Raw genomic sequence first — 16,364 nt, 5'->3', positions numbered from 1 at the left:
ACATTAATCCTACAGTATGACATTTTTTAAAATGTGATTTAAATCAAATGAGTTGTAATGTGTGTATTTTCTTACACAGAATGCAGATACTGCACGAGTATTTTGCGGTACGGGAGGTGTTTTGCGCTGTCCTTACAAAGGTAACACGACATTCTCCTGTCAGGACACTGCACTCTGATTGGCTATCATATTACTGTTAATAAAACAATGAATAATCCTCTCCCTACACCGAAACCCTAACTTTAAAAGTGAACGGAGGTGTTGGTTTCCTCAATTGTCCCGACAGGAACATTTCGTGGTGCCTTTGTAGCACTGCTATCAATAGTAGGCCTACTATCATTCAGTCATAGATTATTCAGCTATAACTTCTACAGCACTCAAGATCTACATTATAACGATAAAAATGCCCTTCTCCAGGGTCCCCTTTGGGGCGTTTGGCCCCGGGACATCTCCCCGCCCTCTTAGTGGGCCTCAATGAGCTACACTTGTTTACCTTGCTATTCTGTAATAATTGCTTGCTGTTCAGGTTTGGCGCTGCAGTGCTGCATGCAGAACAGCAGGTGGCGCTGTGTTGGAACACACGTTATTGGGTGAGGTTTGTGTTTTTAACACAATCATTTGTGAACATTTTGTTGGGATATTCACATTCTGCTACTTGCTTAAATTGCTTGCCTTGCCTCAAATAATTGCCCTTCGTCTACGTCAGACTGAAATATTAAACTGTACAGTTACTGAAGAACAGAAGGCAACTGTGTCCATTTTTTATCTCCTCAAAAAACAGTCTTCTAATCGCATTAAAATAAGATGCTTCCTGCTGCTATATTAAAATTGTTATTGGTCAATTAAGGAATCAATAATTACATAAAAACACTATTAATTCATCAGATCGTTCTTTAGCCGATAGTGCATTTATTATTGTAAGAAACTAAGTCGCAGATGTGTCATTGGACAACTGGAATATCACCTTGGTATACATTAATGACATAAAACACATTTTAGTATGCTGATAAATACAGGTTTAAAAACGTATTGTAGAGATAAGATCAGTTTGTATTGCACTTTGCACTAGCTTTAAACCACACTGTCATTATCTCGGACTCTGTCACCCCACACTGCCACATGGCACCCCTCTGCGTGGACCTGAGGAGACGAGAGGGATGAAAGGCGGAGAAAGAGGAAGAGGGAGTTTTTTCACCGGAAAGCAATCTAGTAGAACGGTGATGACGACATTCCCCTTCTCCTAGCTGCTTGCGGGTGCAGAGAATTGAACTACCAAAAAGTTTTAAAAAGGATTTCGGATATATTCTCAATTGGAATAAAAGCGTTACCCCAAAAACAGCCAACATGTCTTCTCCGTCAAGGAGGTTGCAAACGAAGCCAGTTATAACCTGTCTGAAGACCTTCCTCATCTCTTACAGCCTCATATTTTGGGTAAGTGTTAAAGTTCGGTTAGACAAAACAACCCAAGCCGCGGTGCGGACAGAACTGGTGCGATATTACGACTAGCAGCAAGCGTACCATTTCATTTCGTTTCTCTGCTCAGTAATTTCAACAATTGTGAAATTGAATGTCAGGTATACTGTGTGGTTATGAATCGCCCTATTCAATTCTAATTAATTATCTTTAAATAACACTAGATTAGCCACAAAAGAAAGTTAATCGTATTTAATCACAAATTCCTAACCGAATACCAAATCCCACTGTATTGTATGTAAGCAGAAGTTTATATATATATATATATATATATATATATATATATATATATATATATATATATATATATATATAATATATACATTCGTTTCAAGAGGCATTGTAATTAAACAAGCGTTTTGCGTATTTTATGTATCTAAGAGCTATTCCATACAAACAACATGTTTTTACTGTAAGATTTGTTATATAGTGGTACTAGCCCTAGAACGCACAAGTTATAATGTAGTTTAAATATCGACAATCGTCTAGGCGTGTCCTGCGATCTTTATTGTTTTTAGTTTTTTAAAAAAACACGACACACGTACGATTTTAGTTAACAAAAGAAAGACGAACAGCCTTTGGCGTTTGTTGCATAAACAAAAGGAAGTGTTTTCTAAACTTTCCGAAGTGTAATCTAGCAACGCGAATGATCGATACCCCGCTTAGCACAGTATTTGTATAGCTAAGCCATTGTTTTCCGGACGCGTTTAATCGTTGATAAAGACACGTTCATTCCAAAAGCATTTCAGGGTCTGCTTCCATTCTGCTTTGGAGTGATTGTATCTGCGCTTGCGGCAAGGAGACAGGCGTCTGCACAAACACTTCTGAATCGAGCATGGATACAGTTTGGAAGTTGTTTGCTTGTATGTATGTTTTCAGAGCAGTCTGCGATCTAAGGGGATACGGTTAAAAAATACATTTAAAAAAATCTAACGGCAGTTGCGTTTGTTACCAGGGCATGCAGTAACTGCAGGTTTACTTTTCAAGAAACGTCCACAAACAGATCAGGACATATTATCAATACGTTGTTTCCACTGGCCCAGTTATATTCTGGCTTGGACAATTCAGTTCTGTAAGTAGTGGGTGTTTCTAGAATTGATACTTTTTTTTTTGACGCTCATGTTTCAAAGCACAGACGCCCAGCTGGGATACATGATCACAGAACACTGCTTGCGTGTAATGGACTCACGTGCGTTAATCAGCAGGAAGAGACCAGCAGCAGATACAACTGCTTCTCTTTGTTGGGGTAGACAGTGTGTCCACACATGTTGTTGTCTTCTGTCTTTGCTTGTGCTATCTGAAGTGACTGCTACTGCATTCCAAGGGCTATTTTGCAATGTGACACTTTTGTATTGTAATATTTTGAAACAACTGAGTCGCACTGGATAGGATGTCAACAAATAAATCATAATATTTTAAATTAGGCAATGTGCTGTTCTTGTCTGAGAACCTATGTTAAAGTGTATAATGATTTCCCCCGTGGTATTTCATGCTTTATTAAAATCTTTACCCTACTTTGCAATTTACTATACATAATTTATGCAATTACCTGAATTCCTCACGCAAAACATGTTTTGTCCTGATAATCATGTGCTTTTGGAGAGTTGGAAATGACTGTATACTGTAATCAGGACACACACCCAAAACCCAATGTACCCAACACAGAATACTTTTTTATTGTAAGCAGAACAGTCATCGGTTCAAAGTCTGACATTGCGATATGCAGGTATTCTGTACTGGTGTATTAATAGTAAAACCAGTATTCCGAATTCAAGATCGTCAACGGTTTTTATTCTGGTTCATTTCAGCTTTTAAATGAAAGCTGTTGTGTTTTGGAACAAAGCTAGAATGTGTCTACATGACAGAGGGTTGCTTCTGAATACTGGTATTATTTAAGGGGCGTGGTTATCTTTTATGGGGTCTTCTCTGACATTATATCGGTCGAACGCGTGGGCTTTTGTGCAAGAATCAGACAGAAACACGCTTACTATAGAACAAGCTGATGGGGCAAATGATACCTGCTATTGCAAATTGCAGTTTTGAAAGCTTTTAAATAAAGTATTACCCAGTAATATATGTCCTGCTTCAATAAATGCCTGGTATTGGACTTTAATACCTACCCCTAATTGTTTTGCTTCTGTTTTCTGCTGTTTGGGAAAAAATGGAGTTTGGAGATAACAGGAGATAAAACAACATTATCAACTTTATTGCTACTGAGATTTATTGCTCCACAGCTTGAAATGAGATTAGTGGAGGTTATCGCTTTTCAGAACTACTTACTGTACCGCTACGGCCCCGCTGCCATCGTGATACTGTCTGTAAAAGGTCAGGGTTTTATTTACAGCACTGCGGACTCTCCTAACCATCTACTTTTAGGGGTAATCTCAGGACAGCCCATGGATCGGCTGATGCAGTCCAGGGTGACACCTCCCTGCTGTAAAATCCTGAAGTGGTTTATCCCAGCAGGGCTGCAGGTTGAACTTCAAAACTGGTGTTTCTTGGGCAGTTTTAAGCCTCACTTAATTCAGTTACTGGCAGACACTGAGTTTCATTATTTATTTAACCTTGCTGGTAAGTTCCCACTGTGAACGAACCACAATATATAAATCACATCCAAGTTAAATAAAAAACAGCAGCAGCACAAGTCTCTTGAGCGACATTCCACAAAAATGAAATGTAATTTATTTTTATTTTTTATTTCCCCTTTGGGTATTATCTCCCAACACAGCTGGGCACACAGATATTCACGACATTGAATTGACCTAGGCTCCTCCAATGCTACTGCATCGTGGAACATTTTTACAGCAAACCTGCTACTTGCTGCCACAGTGTTTTTGGGTCAGCAGGCCATCTGAGCTGCACTGTATTGTAACCAGGCTGCATGCCCTGTGATGGCATCCTAACTCCCATCTCTCTCAGTTCACAGGGGTTATTCTCCTCGCTGTTGGCGTCTGGGGGAAGGTGAGCCTGGAAGCCTACTTCTCATTAGTCACAGAACAGAGCACCAATGCACCGTACGTTCTGATTGGCACCGGCGCTGTCATCGTCATCTTCGGCTTGTTTGGGTGCTTCGCGACGTGTCGGGGCAGCCCGTGGATGCTCAAGATGGTAAGCGGACCCTGGCCTGTGTGTTTCCAGCTCAACCTCTGCTTCTTCAGTCACTGACCACGTGGAGTCGAGTCTGCGGAAGTTAGAAAGAGGCAGAGTTGCATTGGTTTTTATAAACGTTTGCTGGTGATGTTCGTATTCCGAATGAATCTGCAATTTCAGTTACAGTAGTACAGACCAACATTATTATGTACTATCCTCCTTGTCTCTCCAGTACTCAATGTTCCTGGCTCTGGTGTTCCTGGCTGAGCTGGTGGCTGGAATCTCAGGCTTCCTCTTCAGGCACGAGGTAGGAGAGTCCAGACCCGGATCAATACTGTGTGTTCAGATCGCTCCGAAGTGTTGTGTCTTCTGGGCATTAAGTACATAGAGGGGGGGTCTGAATGGGGCAGCTACCTCCAGTTCAAACTTGATTCCTAGGCCAAGGTTCATGAGTCGATCGCTTAAATAAGTAATCATATATCATCTTTTTTGTTTTTAAATTGCAGTTTGTGAAATGTGCTGGAAGAGGCTTCTATTGTTTGTGTGTGAGGTAGAGCTGCATGAACAGATCTTTAGGATCAAGCGCTCCAGAGGTGAGGCTCACTGCTGTTGATTGAGCTAATTTACCATTGAACACACTGAAGACACAGCTGCTTGGACTTGTGTAGATGGCTGTGTTTTTACAGCAGCGATCATCACAGTTCCAAGCAGCTGTTTCTTCACTGGATTCACTTGGTAAATGAGCTCAATCAACACCAGAGACCCTCGCCTGATTTCTGTGGAGAAATGTGTGGGGTATGGTTTGTTTAGAGACTGTAAAAGTCGTGTGTGTGTGATTTTATTTTGTATGCTTGACATCAAATTAATTAGATTTTAATAATTATAATTAGACTGGCCCTTTCTTTCTCCCAGATCAAAACAGTATTAAGTACTACCTACAAGGATGCTGTGAAACACTACAACCAGACAGGCCCCATAAGCAAGGCTGTGGACAACATTCAGAGAAACGTGAGTGAGCTTCATGTTTAATATCCTGAGGCTTAGAGCCAAGGATATAGTGCATTGCTAACACCAGAAGACCAGGTTTATAATGGGACTAGTTCCTTTTCATTATACAGTTCTTAAAATATATATAATATTAAAGCTTGCAAATACCATGCCATTATTATAAAAGGTAATAAAATGCTCTAAATACAGCCGCCCTTTAACTCTCTAATCTGTTTTTATACTTTTTGTTCTATGTAAAGTCCTGGGGACCCCCTGTGTCTGCTGGTTTTCATTCCAACTGAGCTCTCAATTACTTTTTAAATTATTCCCAGCTCTTCAACAGTTGCAGAGTTCAAGTTACTTATAAAATGTTACAGCTAACTTGAAATCTGCAACTGTTTAACAGCTGAAAACAAATAAAAAGCAAATGATCAGTTCAGTTCAGGGTCTAGTTAAGTAATTGAGAGCTCAGTTGGAAAGAACCAGCAGACACAGGGAGTCCCCAGAACCAGGGCTGGGAACCACAGCTCTAAACAGTCCAGTTGCTCTGCTGCCCCCTGCTGGACCTAACTGGCATTTAAGGGGTCAGTGAAAGCTAATTTTGTTGTATACAACAACCCTGCTGACTGTAATCTCTGCACAGTTAAGCAGAGATGAATATTTGTTTAATATACACTATGAATATCACATTTATAATTAAACAGTAAAGGTGTTTTTTTCAGGGGTGAGGCAGTAAGGTTTCAGGTACATGTTTTAAAAGTGACCCTTTGCTTGTTTTCCTGCCCCGTGTACAGCTACATTGCTGCGGATCAGACAATTACACTGACTGGGGGAGCACAGAGTACTTTAAAGAGAGAGGCATCCCGATGAGCTGCTGCAATGACTCGCTCACCTGCACACCCGAAGCAATGAAAGACCTGAGCAAGGCTGAGAAAGTGGTGTATCACCAGGTGAGGGACTTCACCCCCGCAGGGGGAGCACTGGGGAGGCACCTTAACCGGCTCATTTCAGGTGCTTGTTTAGGGTGCTGGCTTATGAACCGGGTGCAAACACTCAATCCAGACCTTGCTTCTGAACCGGGTGCAAACACTCAATCCAGACCTTGCTTATGAACCTTTTTCCACTTGTAGCCAGGCCTGCCAAAATGTCTTTAAGGTAAGAGCCAGCGCCATCCAGAGATCTGCCGCTTTGGATCACGGTTGCTTTTGTCTGGCTGGCAGTACACTGCAGTTCACTAGATGATGCTGGTGCTTACTAATACAATACACTGGAGCAGAGAGAGTGCTGGCTGTAGTTTGAGAAGTAATGAAATGCCAGCCCTGGGAAAGCCCATTCTTTACAAGGGAGGTGTTCATGAAGAGACTTTCTAAAGGGCTTCTATTTCTCTTAGGGCTGTGTCAAACTTGTGACCACGGTCATGGAATCCAACCTGGGAATCATTGCTGGAATTAGCTTTGGGATTGCCTTCTTCCAGGTAAGGGTTTTGAATATATGTAAAGCAGCAGTCTTTCCTGTGACCGATGGAGACCAGGAGGCTGCAGCAGCTTCATCTAATACAGTGTTTCTGAGAGAGCTGCATGTTCTACAATTAACATATTCCAAGTGTAAAATGCAAGCTAAGAACCGAAAGACCGGTGCTAGTGTTAAGAGTTTTTAAACCCGGTTTCGCATGTTGGTCCTTGTGTCCGGACTGCATGAGATGATGTGTGTTGCTTCTATGTCCAGTCGTGAAGCCAGTGGACAGAACTGTTTTGATAGACAGCTTTAGCTACCTGATAATGTCTGTCTCTGTCTTTTAGTTTTATTAAAGAATACTTTTTCACTTTCTCCGCAGGTCATTGGAATCTTTTTGGCGTGCTGCCTGTCCCGGTATATAACAAACAACCAGTATGAGATGGTCTAATGGCAGACAGACAGAGGTATGAGGTCCTGGCAGTATAGCCTCTCTGATGCACCAGCACGGATATACAGATGGCTTTGGGAAGAAAGTTTGTTTCATTTTAAGGAAATGGATTATCTTACAAAAAGCACTTGTTTTTCAGTAACATTTGATTAGTTAATCTTGCATTCCTTTTCAGTAAATCTAAATGCCTGGGTTGGTTTGCACTTGGACTCAAACACATGACAATAATAATGTGCTCCTTATCTTTTCAGGGCATTTTCCAGATGTCTGGTGCTGTATGCTCATGGGAAGATGACACAAAGGAAAGACTTTTCAGATTTCTTCGGATTCTCCTTTTTTTCAGTTTTTTTTTTTTTTTAATAGACTGTTTTAACCAGGGTATGGAATCTAAAAAAATAAATCAAAATAAAAATAAAACTAGGGGCCAAATGACTACCAGCTCCAAGATGTGGCCAGCACAGTTCCATAGCAAGTTGCCAGGCAGCATCACAAGGACTAGGGACAAGAGAGTTTGTCTTGCTTGCAATTCTTCAGGGTTATACAGTATGACAACAAAGGGATGTTTTTTTTATGTTTGATTATGATACTAATTCAAATGGCACACCAGCGGCCTTAAGTACTGTATAGTATGTGCATGCTTTAATAAGGAAAGCAGCTTCTTAGCTGCCATTGTATACTGATAAGCTAGAGGGCACAATTCACTGCTGCTTGTAACCACCATGCAATGAAGCTATTTAAGTACAGGAACTGCCCCACAACACCCCCATGCCTGCTGTCTCCGAGCTGGTGGGGGAAAGGAAAGATTCATGGGGGGGGGGTGGGGGTGGTACAGGTTGTACAAGAATCCTGATCACTTAACATTTGTTTGGCTGTAAAGTAGCAGCCCATCATGTTTGTTTGGTAGCCCAGGTGAGTTAGCATATCATCTTTCAACCAGGTGAACCACCTCCGAGGGATACAAGGACGTCTTAGTTATGTGTTTGATTGGGAGGGGGGGGGGAGTGAAGTTTCATTTGTATGTGTGTGTTTTTAAATTGTAATCACGATTTCTTAGGGCATGGACTAGTTTTGCTTCATGTAAAGGATGGGTGGCAGATCTGAGTGGGAAAACTGAATAAAGAAATGCTTTACATGTAGATTTATTATTATTATTATTATTATTATTATTATTATTAAGAAGGATCATTTTAATACTTTTTTAACCCTGTTATTTACATCTGTTATTATGCTTTCCTTTAAGAGTTAACAGTGAATTGGTTTCCTATGCTTGCCTGTGGGGTGCGGGTTTCATGTATTTCATCTAAAAATATTTTTTTCTTTTTAAGAGAGTAGCTAAGTTCCTGTGTAAAGTGTAGCACACAGGCTAATCCCTTGAAACAATCGATCATGCCTTTTACAAGTTCAGTAAGACGTCTCTTTTTGTATTGCTTGAGGGGGGTGTACGTGCTACATGCAGAAGCAGTCAAGTGGTTAATAAATACACTGAACTAAAACAGATGCTGACTTTAAGAATAAGGGCATAGCATTCCGGTCCAGACGAGTTGTAGTCGGTCAGTTACTGTGGGCTAGCTTGTCTGTACCCTCTTGGATAGGCAATATTAGGAGGCAGGCTGGTCTGTTTATCCAGTCCTGGGGAGACCACATGTGCTGAACCGTCTGTTTTGCTGCCAATAGTAGCTCAGTGCAATAGATACCTTTATACTAGAAGATATTTTCTAAATGAAATATGCTAAATGAGAGGTAATCAGTGTTAAATGCTGCCTGTACAATTACAGTAATATGCAGAAACAGCATGTAAAATAAATACTTGTAAAAATAAACTACCCTCTACTTCAGTCTTTGTGTGCTGTGGAGTTATTTTGTGCTGTAATTCACAAAGATTCTGCATCGTTAATTCTTTCCTGTTGTCTGCTATTGTTTTTTTGTGGTAAATAGTTTTATCCAGTAGGTGGCGCCACTGTATAATGCATTTCCTCCGACAAATTTGCAAAAAATTCAAGCAGCAATCAAACTACAAAAAAAGGGTCGTTTGTATTGTTAGCAAAGTAAACATTTGCCCAGTCTTTGTGAAAGGAAAGCGACATCAGCAATTAACAACACTGTTTGCTCTTCAAAAAGAATGACAAACGGACCTCGTAAAGGTGATTTTTCTAATAACTTTTTTTTAAATCGCATGACATGTTAGGGTATTGAATTATATTATGCTGTAGTTTATTTGTGCCTTTGCATACATTCTATGGTATATTGTTTATTGTTGGTTTGGTAATTTGTTTGCAAGGACCTGTCCCAGAAACCGTGAAGTTGCACACCACTTTCCAACTGAACCCGCGAAGGCACGGTATCTTATAAAACGGAGCAAATTACCACACTGCATTTTCCTGTCAGTAATGGTGGTAAAGTCAGAACTCATTGGAACACAACCTTCTTCAAAGTTACTGTGACTTCTACTGTAGTTTCAAGTACAGCAATACAAAACAAATACTATAGCCACGGAAGTATGCTTTTATCAAAAGGTTTGCGCATTTAAAAACAACATCTATTCGTTTTTACTACAGTAATGAACCTAAATACGAGGCAAATACTTGACAGTCTGAAGCTGAGCTCGTTTTAGCAGTCAAGATAACTGCATGGTAAAGAATTGCTAATAACGAGATGCAATTGAAATCATACAATGCACTCCCTTGAGTCCCGATAGTCTGATGCTGGGCGCAGCCGGGCGTGCCTTTGCCGAAACAGTGAGGGGCGTGTCTTGGCTTAAATCCGAACCCTCATAATGAGACATTTCCCTTTCCTTATTGGTCGGTGGCGCTGTCAATCGAGACGGGGTAATCTTGATTGCTGTGGCTGTGAAAGCTGAACGAACAGCTGCGTCATTTTATGGAATTTGCAGCCGGTGGGGGGGGGACCGGTTTTTTTGAGGCTGGGACGCAGTATATAAGGAAGACTGGCGGTGCATTCGGTTACTGTTTAACAACGGTCACTTAGAAAACCTTCCAAACAATTCACCCCTGACAACAACAATCGGAACATCCCCTTAGAATACCCAGGTTTGTGGTTGTTTATTGTTGTATTATAATCTGGTATTATTTGTGAAAAGTATGCTTGCAGTATTACGTGCATGTTAATGCGCGTTGTTGAACTTGATCATTTCAAGATAGCTGCAGCTGGTGGCGCTTTTTGCTGTGATAGTTAATACTAATAAGAGATTAGTTAAACGCAATCGTTACTACTATAAGCTTTATAACCATGTTTTGTTTCTTAACGTCAAACTAACTTGATGTTTAGGTGTTGGGTATTCATATTAGGAAAAGTTGAAATGAGGTTAATAGCCTATAGAAAGCGGCTTAAAGTGCAAAGCTGTGCTCTTGTGTTGTACTGTTATTTGCAAAACTCCTTTGCAACAGGTAAAATGAATTGAACTGGCATAATGTACTGTGTAAAGCACAATAGCTCGTGTCTTTTGAGTCGAACTACGGCGAGTTCACTGATGCAAGCCTTGATAATTGGCCACGTATAAATGGCGTTGATTCACTTCCGTTTCGTGACACGCGTTTTTATTGTCTAGCCTAACTAAGCACGAAGGCGTTTATAGGCTGGTTCGGTCTTTCTGTAATGCGCTCGAGACGGTAGAGTTCTACAATGAGTTTCTGGAAGCTGGGTCGGTAGGTACTGCGGGTCTCTGGTATCCCAGAAGCTGTACTGCAGTATCACTGAGCTTGTGTGTTTATTTAACCGGTGCTTATCTCGCAAAGCAATGAGCCGGGGAGAGATTGTCTTCTAGCCGCACCGTGCTTACTGTGATAGTTACAATAACTATTGCATATGGTCTCCTAGATTAGAGTTGCTGTATTATGCAACCGTTTCTACACTAGTTTCATGAATAATAGAGCTGTGGTAATCTCCAGGCTTTAGCAGAGGGTGAAATAAATCTTTATCGTGGGACTGTTAATAATCCTAACAATGAAAACTACTTGTCTTGCTTGGGTGAGTTGTTGTTGTTGTTTGACTGATTTGTTTTAAATCGGTACATTTTTATATTTTAAAATAAAGTAACACGTTTTTATTAACTGAATGGTTTGTCTTTTAAGAAACTTCAAGGTGTAACTTGAATAAATTAAAGGTAGAAATATTACCAAATATGTAATTGGTTGAACTGTCTGTTTTTTACAGGTTTCAGCCCATATATATTTTTAAAGCAACATAAAGCCTCCCAAGATGATGATGATGCAAATGAACAGCGAGTGCATTAACCCCAAGCACTCCCTCCTCAATGTCATGAACAAGTTCATCGCCGCCACCAACAACATGGACGAAACCGTCATGGTTCCCAGCCTCCTGCGGGACGTGCCTCTGGAAGAGGAAGACCCCAAACTCAACAACAACATCATCTGCCCCAGCAAGCAGGGCGACATGTACGAGCACTACCTGCTGCTGAAATCCATCAAGAGCGACATGGAGTGGGGGCTGCTCCGCAGAGAGATGAACGGGGGAGCCGGCTTCCTGGAGATGGCTGTCAAAAGCGGGGAAGAGAATTCTGCTGAAGACGGAGCTGATCTGGAGCAGCAATTCCATTACCACCTGCAGGGGATCTTTGGGGTGCTCTCCAAACTGACTGTCATGGCCAATCGCTGCACTAACCGCTACAAGCGTGAGATCGGAGGCAGCGGCTGCACGGCTTAGCGGGACAGGAGGCTGGCTGGCTCTCAAAAGGACTTTGCTTCTTTGCACGAGTGGTGAGGCTGATGGCGCACTGACGAAAGAATCGCTTCCCAAGGGTGATAGTTGATGTGGTGTGAGGGGAAGCGTGTCTCGATGTTCAGCCCACTCTCATAAGCACCGTAAACTGCACTCCTACCCACGAATACATTCCCAGTCTGAAACCAGACCGGAGCAGCAATGGACCTGCAGGATTCTTTTTTTGCATACCCGTATAAAATATGCTGTAGTACTACCCACAATCTTAAAGGCCGTTTGGTACTCTGATGTATTTCAAATGGGCAGCTTGAACTGGTATGGTTTTGTTAAATTTATCCAATCAAATTAATAAATAAATAACCCCAAAAAACATAATTCCATATTATTGGCTATTCTTGTGTGTTTTATATATAATGTAGTGTGTTTTTTTTTTTTTTTTTAAATAAAGCTTTGATCGGTTTTAATTTGTTCTATTACGTAGGACCTTCTTACAAGTGGGCAGCATGACCCTGTATAAAGAGACCTTTGCATTTTTTTTGTAGACAAAGCTTCAAATTCAAGCCGTGTAGTCATTAAGTGAAGTCTCTGTAGGCAATGTGTAATCAGATTTAACAAAATGTAAACTGGGAAAAGGATCAGCTCCCACTGGTCTCTAAAGCAACCTGTACTGACATCTTCTGATGTTTCCCCAATGGAAACTGGTTTTGTAAGGGCTAGATACGCCTTCTGGAAAACATATAAAAAAACACAGCAAAATGATTGGCACACAGTGCTTGTTGGTATGTATTGTGTTATTTTTCTATTTTTAGTTTTCCAAGTTTTAACAATACTTCTTAAATGTTTTATATTTACATACACATGAAAAAAAGTTCTACACTGGAATCAATGCTGAATTCCTCAGATAGCACAGAGAGCATATTCCGCCCCACCCTTCATCTGCTTACCATAGCAACAGTCCCAAAGCTTCAGCCAATAGTCTGGAGGTTCTTTTCTTTTCCTTCAAAATGGATAACAGTGATTGGGTGGCAGAAGAGTAGTGGAGCGTCTCCAATAGGGAGAGCTGGCAGTGTGACAGTTGGCAGGGGATGCAGTGAGAATTGTTTGGGATCTTTCAATACCCGCTGCACTGGATATCAAGGTAAAGAAAGAAAGAACGGTGCTGGTGGATTGCCAAGTGGAAAGTTTGAATCCCTTTTTGTCTTTTCATCTGCTGAGGTTCACTCTGTCCCTGCTTTTACACTGAAGTTTGACCAAGAACAACGGCTGTCATGTCGAATACCCCAAGCATGATTATGCCCCATAAAACACACATGCTGTCGGTATTGTAACCCCATTCACTTACTTCAAAACTGTGGTTTAATACAATCATGCAAGAAAAGACTCACTAATACATAACCCTTGGGGTGGTTTCACATGCTAATATTGGAATATCTTATCTAATGTTACATTAGGTCAGTCCACGATTAGTGAGAACTTAGGTAAGACCATCTTGCACTACCCTATATTACCTTAAGGAAAGGTAGTTCAGGATTAGGTGCAGTTAGAAGCCAGGATTTCAGTATCGGGGATCCTGCCATTCCTTCAGCCCTTATAGAGATGTCCGTATGGAGGAAGTTACTCCACCCCTGCCTCTCGGAAGAACAGGATCTTCTTGTCATTGGAGAACCCAGAACACACCCTGCCTCAGCTCTATAGGAATCCGGTATGAATGCTGTGAGTAATGCAGACACAGTTATTTTAACAGAAGCCTAACCCCAGCATCTCAATTTCCTCAAAGAGCGAGCGTCATGCTTGAGCCTCTTGAATTCAAAGTTATTTTTATAGTGCTGAGAGCCAGCAAAAACATAACTGGAAGTTATCAAAGACAGAGGGACAGTCCTTGGCAAGCTCCTCCAAAAACTCGCTGCTAGGAGTTTTGTGTTCGTACGCTGAAGGCTGCGTTTTATGTGAAATTCTCATTCCCGAAGTGCAAAGGTACCGTAAAAAAAAACAATACATATTGTAACTCTGTCTTTGTAGACTTTGCTTTCGGAAACTCACCTACCTTTGCCCCGTGCTGGCACACAGATGTGCTAAAGTATGTTACAAAAAAGCACAGTAGCTATAGTTAAGTATGACAAACTGCAAAGTTATGTAAATGTGAATAGAGACATGGTGAAGGAGCCTGCTATAAAATGCTGTGTTGGTGTCTTTCCCCTCGTGGTAAATGTTTTAATTTGAGCAGGAGCACTTTAATATTGCAATGTCTTATTTACAGAAGTTCTCTGAAGATGGCTAACTTCAGAGGTTAAGCATGTAAACTGAATAAGGATTACACACATACAGTGCATGCTAAATCACAGAAGGTGCATGAAGAAACTACATCCATTGTGTTAAACTTGTCGGTTTTTGCCTAAGGGAGAGCTGCTACTATATGGGTGGGGTGCATATTCTGTAAAGAGGACACTGAAAGAGGAGGGGGTGGGGCTAATAAGACAGGGTCATCCGATTTTTAAACCCCACCATGCATAATATGTATGCAATCTCTAAATCATTAGAGATTAACAGTTGTTGTTATTCAAGCAGCCGTGTGGCTACAAACCATCTCGCAGTTCTTCCCAATTAAACTATACTGTAGTAATCATCACCTCCGTCAGATAACTGTTGTGTAGAGCCAGCTGCTGTCCTCAGAGGACCTCGGATCGCTCCCTCGTGTTCTTGAGAGAACTTTTTTTATATTGTTACTTCTTCTTTCACAATCTGGGGATACGGATCCAACTGGCCACAGAAAACAGGAACTGAAATAAACGGTGCGGGGCGGGGTGGGGGGGCAGTTCATAAGCAGCACTGCACACAGATGGCCAGAAGAAAAAGGGGGTTCAGACGTTAACAGTCTGGGGGCAGCTTTGGGACTGCCTGTGTCGAAGCCACTTGGGCATCGTCCTTGGCAGAGATCACTGGCTGCTCTGTACACTTCATGTAACATCCATATACCTCCTGCGGAGTCTACAGTCCTATCTGTTGAACTCAGCAATAATTCCTAGGCTAGGTCCAATTGCTTCCAAGGTTCAGTAGCTTGGTAACGCTGCTTGATTAGGTTTGGCTAGACAGCAAGTACCAAGGTTGAACTTGAATCCTCCTGATCCGTAAGCGGGTCCCCATGGCAAGGCGGCATTCAAATGTGGCATTTAAAATTGTATAGAAAAACAATATGAATTGAAAATATATGGCTATGGTAAATGGTTATTAGAAATATTGCATCATTTAGTTAATGACAGTGAAAGCACAGTAAAGCACGGGCTTGTTCAGGGAACTATGAAAAGAGCATGGAAACATGGTTACCCTGGGGAAAGAACAGCACATTCATAGAGTAAGCATGATAAAAGCATGGTTATCTGCAAAATGCAAATGTACTATGAGGAACTTTTGTAAGATTCGGGTTTTGATTACACCATAAAGGACTGGACCTGAACCCAGGTCCATAGGGATAACAAGCAGACAACACTGTTGACTGTCAGCCAATGCCCTCAGTAAGCCAACGTGGTAAGACGTGTCAGACAGTGCAACAACTGCACTGCGGTTACAGACACTGATTGCAATAAACCAAGGCTGCTTGATAAGGTGCTTACAGATCGTGCCAGGGTAGACACACAGTTTAACAGACTGGAGTGAAATTAGTGCTGCAGGTGCTATTGTGATTGTAAAATGCATGTAACATCATGAAACTGCACTATAATGACGCATGCAGATGTAACAGCTAAATTAGGGATTGGATACATTTTAATGGCACTTGTATAAACTTTGCACTGTCATACAAGCAGACCAAGAGAATTCAATCTACATTTGAATGGATGTGAAAGAGATTTTCAGCAACTGAGATATGTACAGATAATGTGTGCACGGTACGTGTTTTCAGACACTTCCCAAATGAAAACAACTGTGGTTAAACAGCATTGAAAATGCAAAAAAAAAAAGGAAATACAACTGCAGTCAGGATCTTGTAACTGATCATGAATGGTTTGTGCAGATAAACTGTACTTACTGAGCTCATGTGGGTCAAAGTATTACACTTGCCCTTGTAGGTCTCATTTATCCAGTTCCAATGATTATATCATACATGCTACATGTAAAATGTTAGAGTTTTATTTTCTATAGCTTTAGAGTTGTTGTTTGTAGATCAGCTATTAGGCTCTCAATTTGCCCTATATGCATGGAAAGTAGCTGCAGGCTGGTGCAA

The 16,364-nt window shown here is 41.2% G+C and overlaps 2 protein-coding genes across 2 annotated transcripts; both read left to right on the top strand.

Moving 5' to 3' along the window:
* The first annotated feature begins 1,127 nt into the window (after positions 1-1,127).
* On the top strand, positions 1,128-9,288 carry LOC117411964 (tetraspanin-7-like). Its single transcript, XM_034019856.3, has 8 exons — positions 1,128-1,431; positions 4,393-4,581; positions 4,796-4,870; positions 5,476-5,571; positions 6,345-6,500; positions 6,941-7,024; positions 7,385-7,469; positions 7,705-9,288. The coding sequence occupies exons 1-7, from the start codon at positions 1,345-1,347 to the stop codon at positions 7,451-7,453; spliced, it is 756 nt and encodes a 251-aa protein (XP_033875747.1). The 5' UTR covers positions 1,128-1,344; the 3' UTR covers positions 7,454-7,469; positions 7,705-9,288.
* A 1,058-nt stretch (positions 9,289-10,346) lies between these two features.
* LOC117412027 (mid1-interacting protein 1-like) lies at positions 10,347-12,523 on the top strand. Its single transcript, XM_034019966.3, has 2 exons — positions 10,347-10,500; positions 11,624-12,523. The coding sequence occupies exon 2, from the start codon at positions 11,669-11,671 to the stop codon at positions 12,131-12,133; it is 465 nt and encodes a 154-aa protein (XP_033875857.3). The 5' UTR covers positions 10,347-10,500; positions 11,624-11,668; the 3' UTR covers positions 12,134-12,523.
* Positions 12,524-16,364: the final 3,841 nt, after the last annotated feature.

Source organism: Acipenser ruthenus, chromosome 16 (genome assembly GCF_902713425.1).
Source record: "Acipenser ruthenus chromosome 16, fAciRut3.2 maternal haplotype, whole genome shotgun sequence".
Classification (NCBI taxonomy): domain Eukaryota; kingdom Metazoa; phylum Chordata; class Actinopteri; order Acipenseriformes; family Acipenseridae; genus Acipenser; species Acipenser ruthenus.
Note: the sequence above shows the minus strand (reverse complement) of the source record. Positions and strands in the feature narration are given on the sequence as shown.

Bases quoted from the DNA above. Each gene is read 5' to 3' on its own strand.
- LOC117411964 (XM_034019856.3), top strand. From the start codon at position 1,345: ATGTCTTCTCCGTCAAGGAGGTTGCAAACGAAGCCAGTTATAACCTGT. The intron at 4,871-5,475 runs GTAGGAGAGTCC...TCTTTCTCCCAG, and splicing joins GCTTCCTCTTCAGGCACGAG to ATCAAAACAGTATTAAGTAC. The intron at 7,025-7,384 runs GTAAGGGTTTTG...CTTTCTCCGCAG, and splicing joins TTGGGATTGCCTTCTTCCAG to GTCATTGGAATCTTTTTGGC.
- LOC117412027 (XM_034019966.3), top strand. From the start codon at position 11,669: ATGATGATGATGCAAATGAACAGCGAGTGCATTAACCCCAAGCACTCC.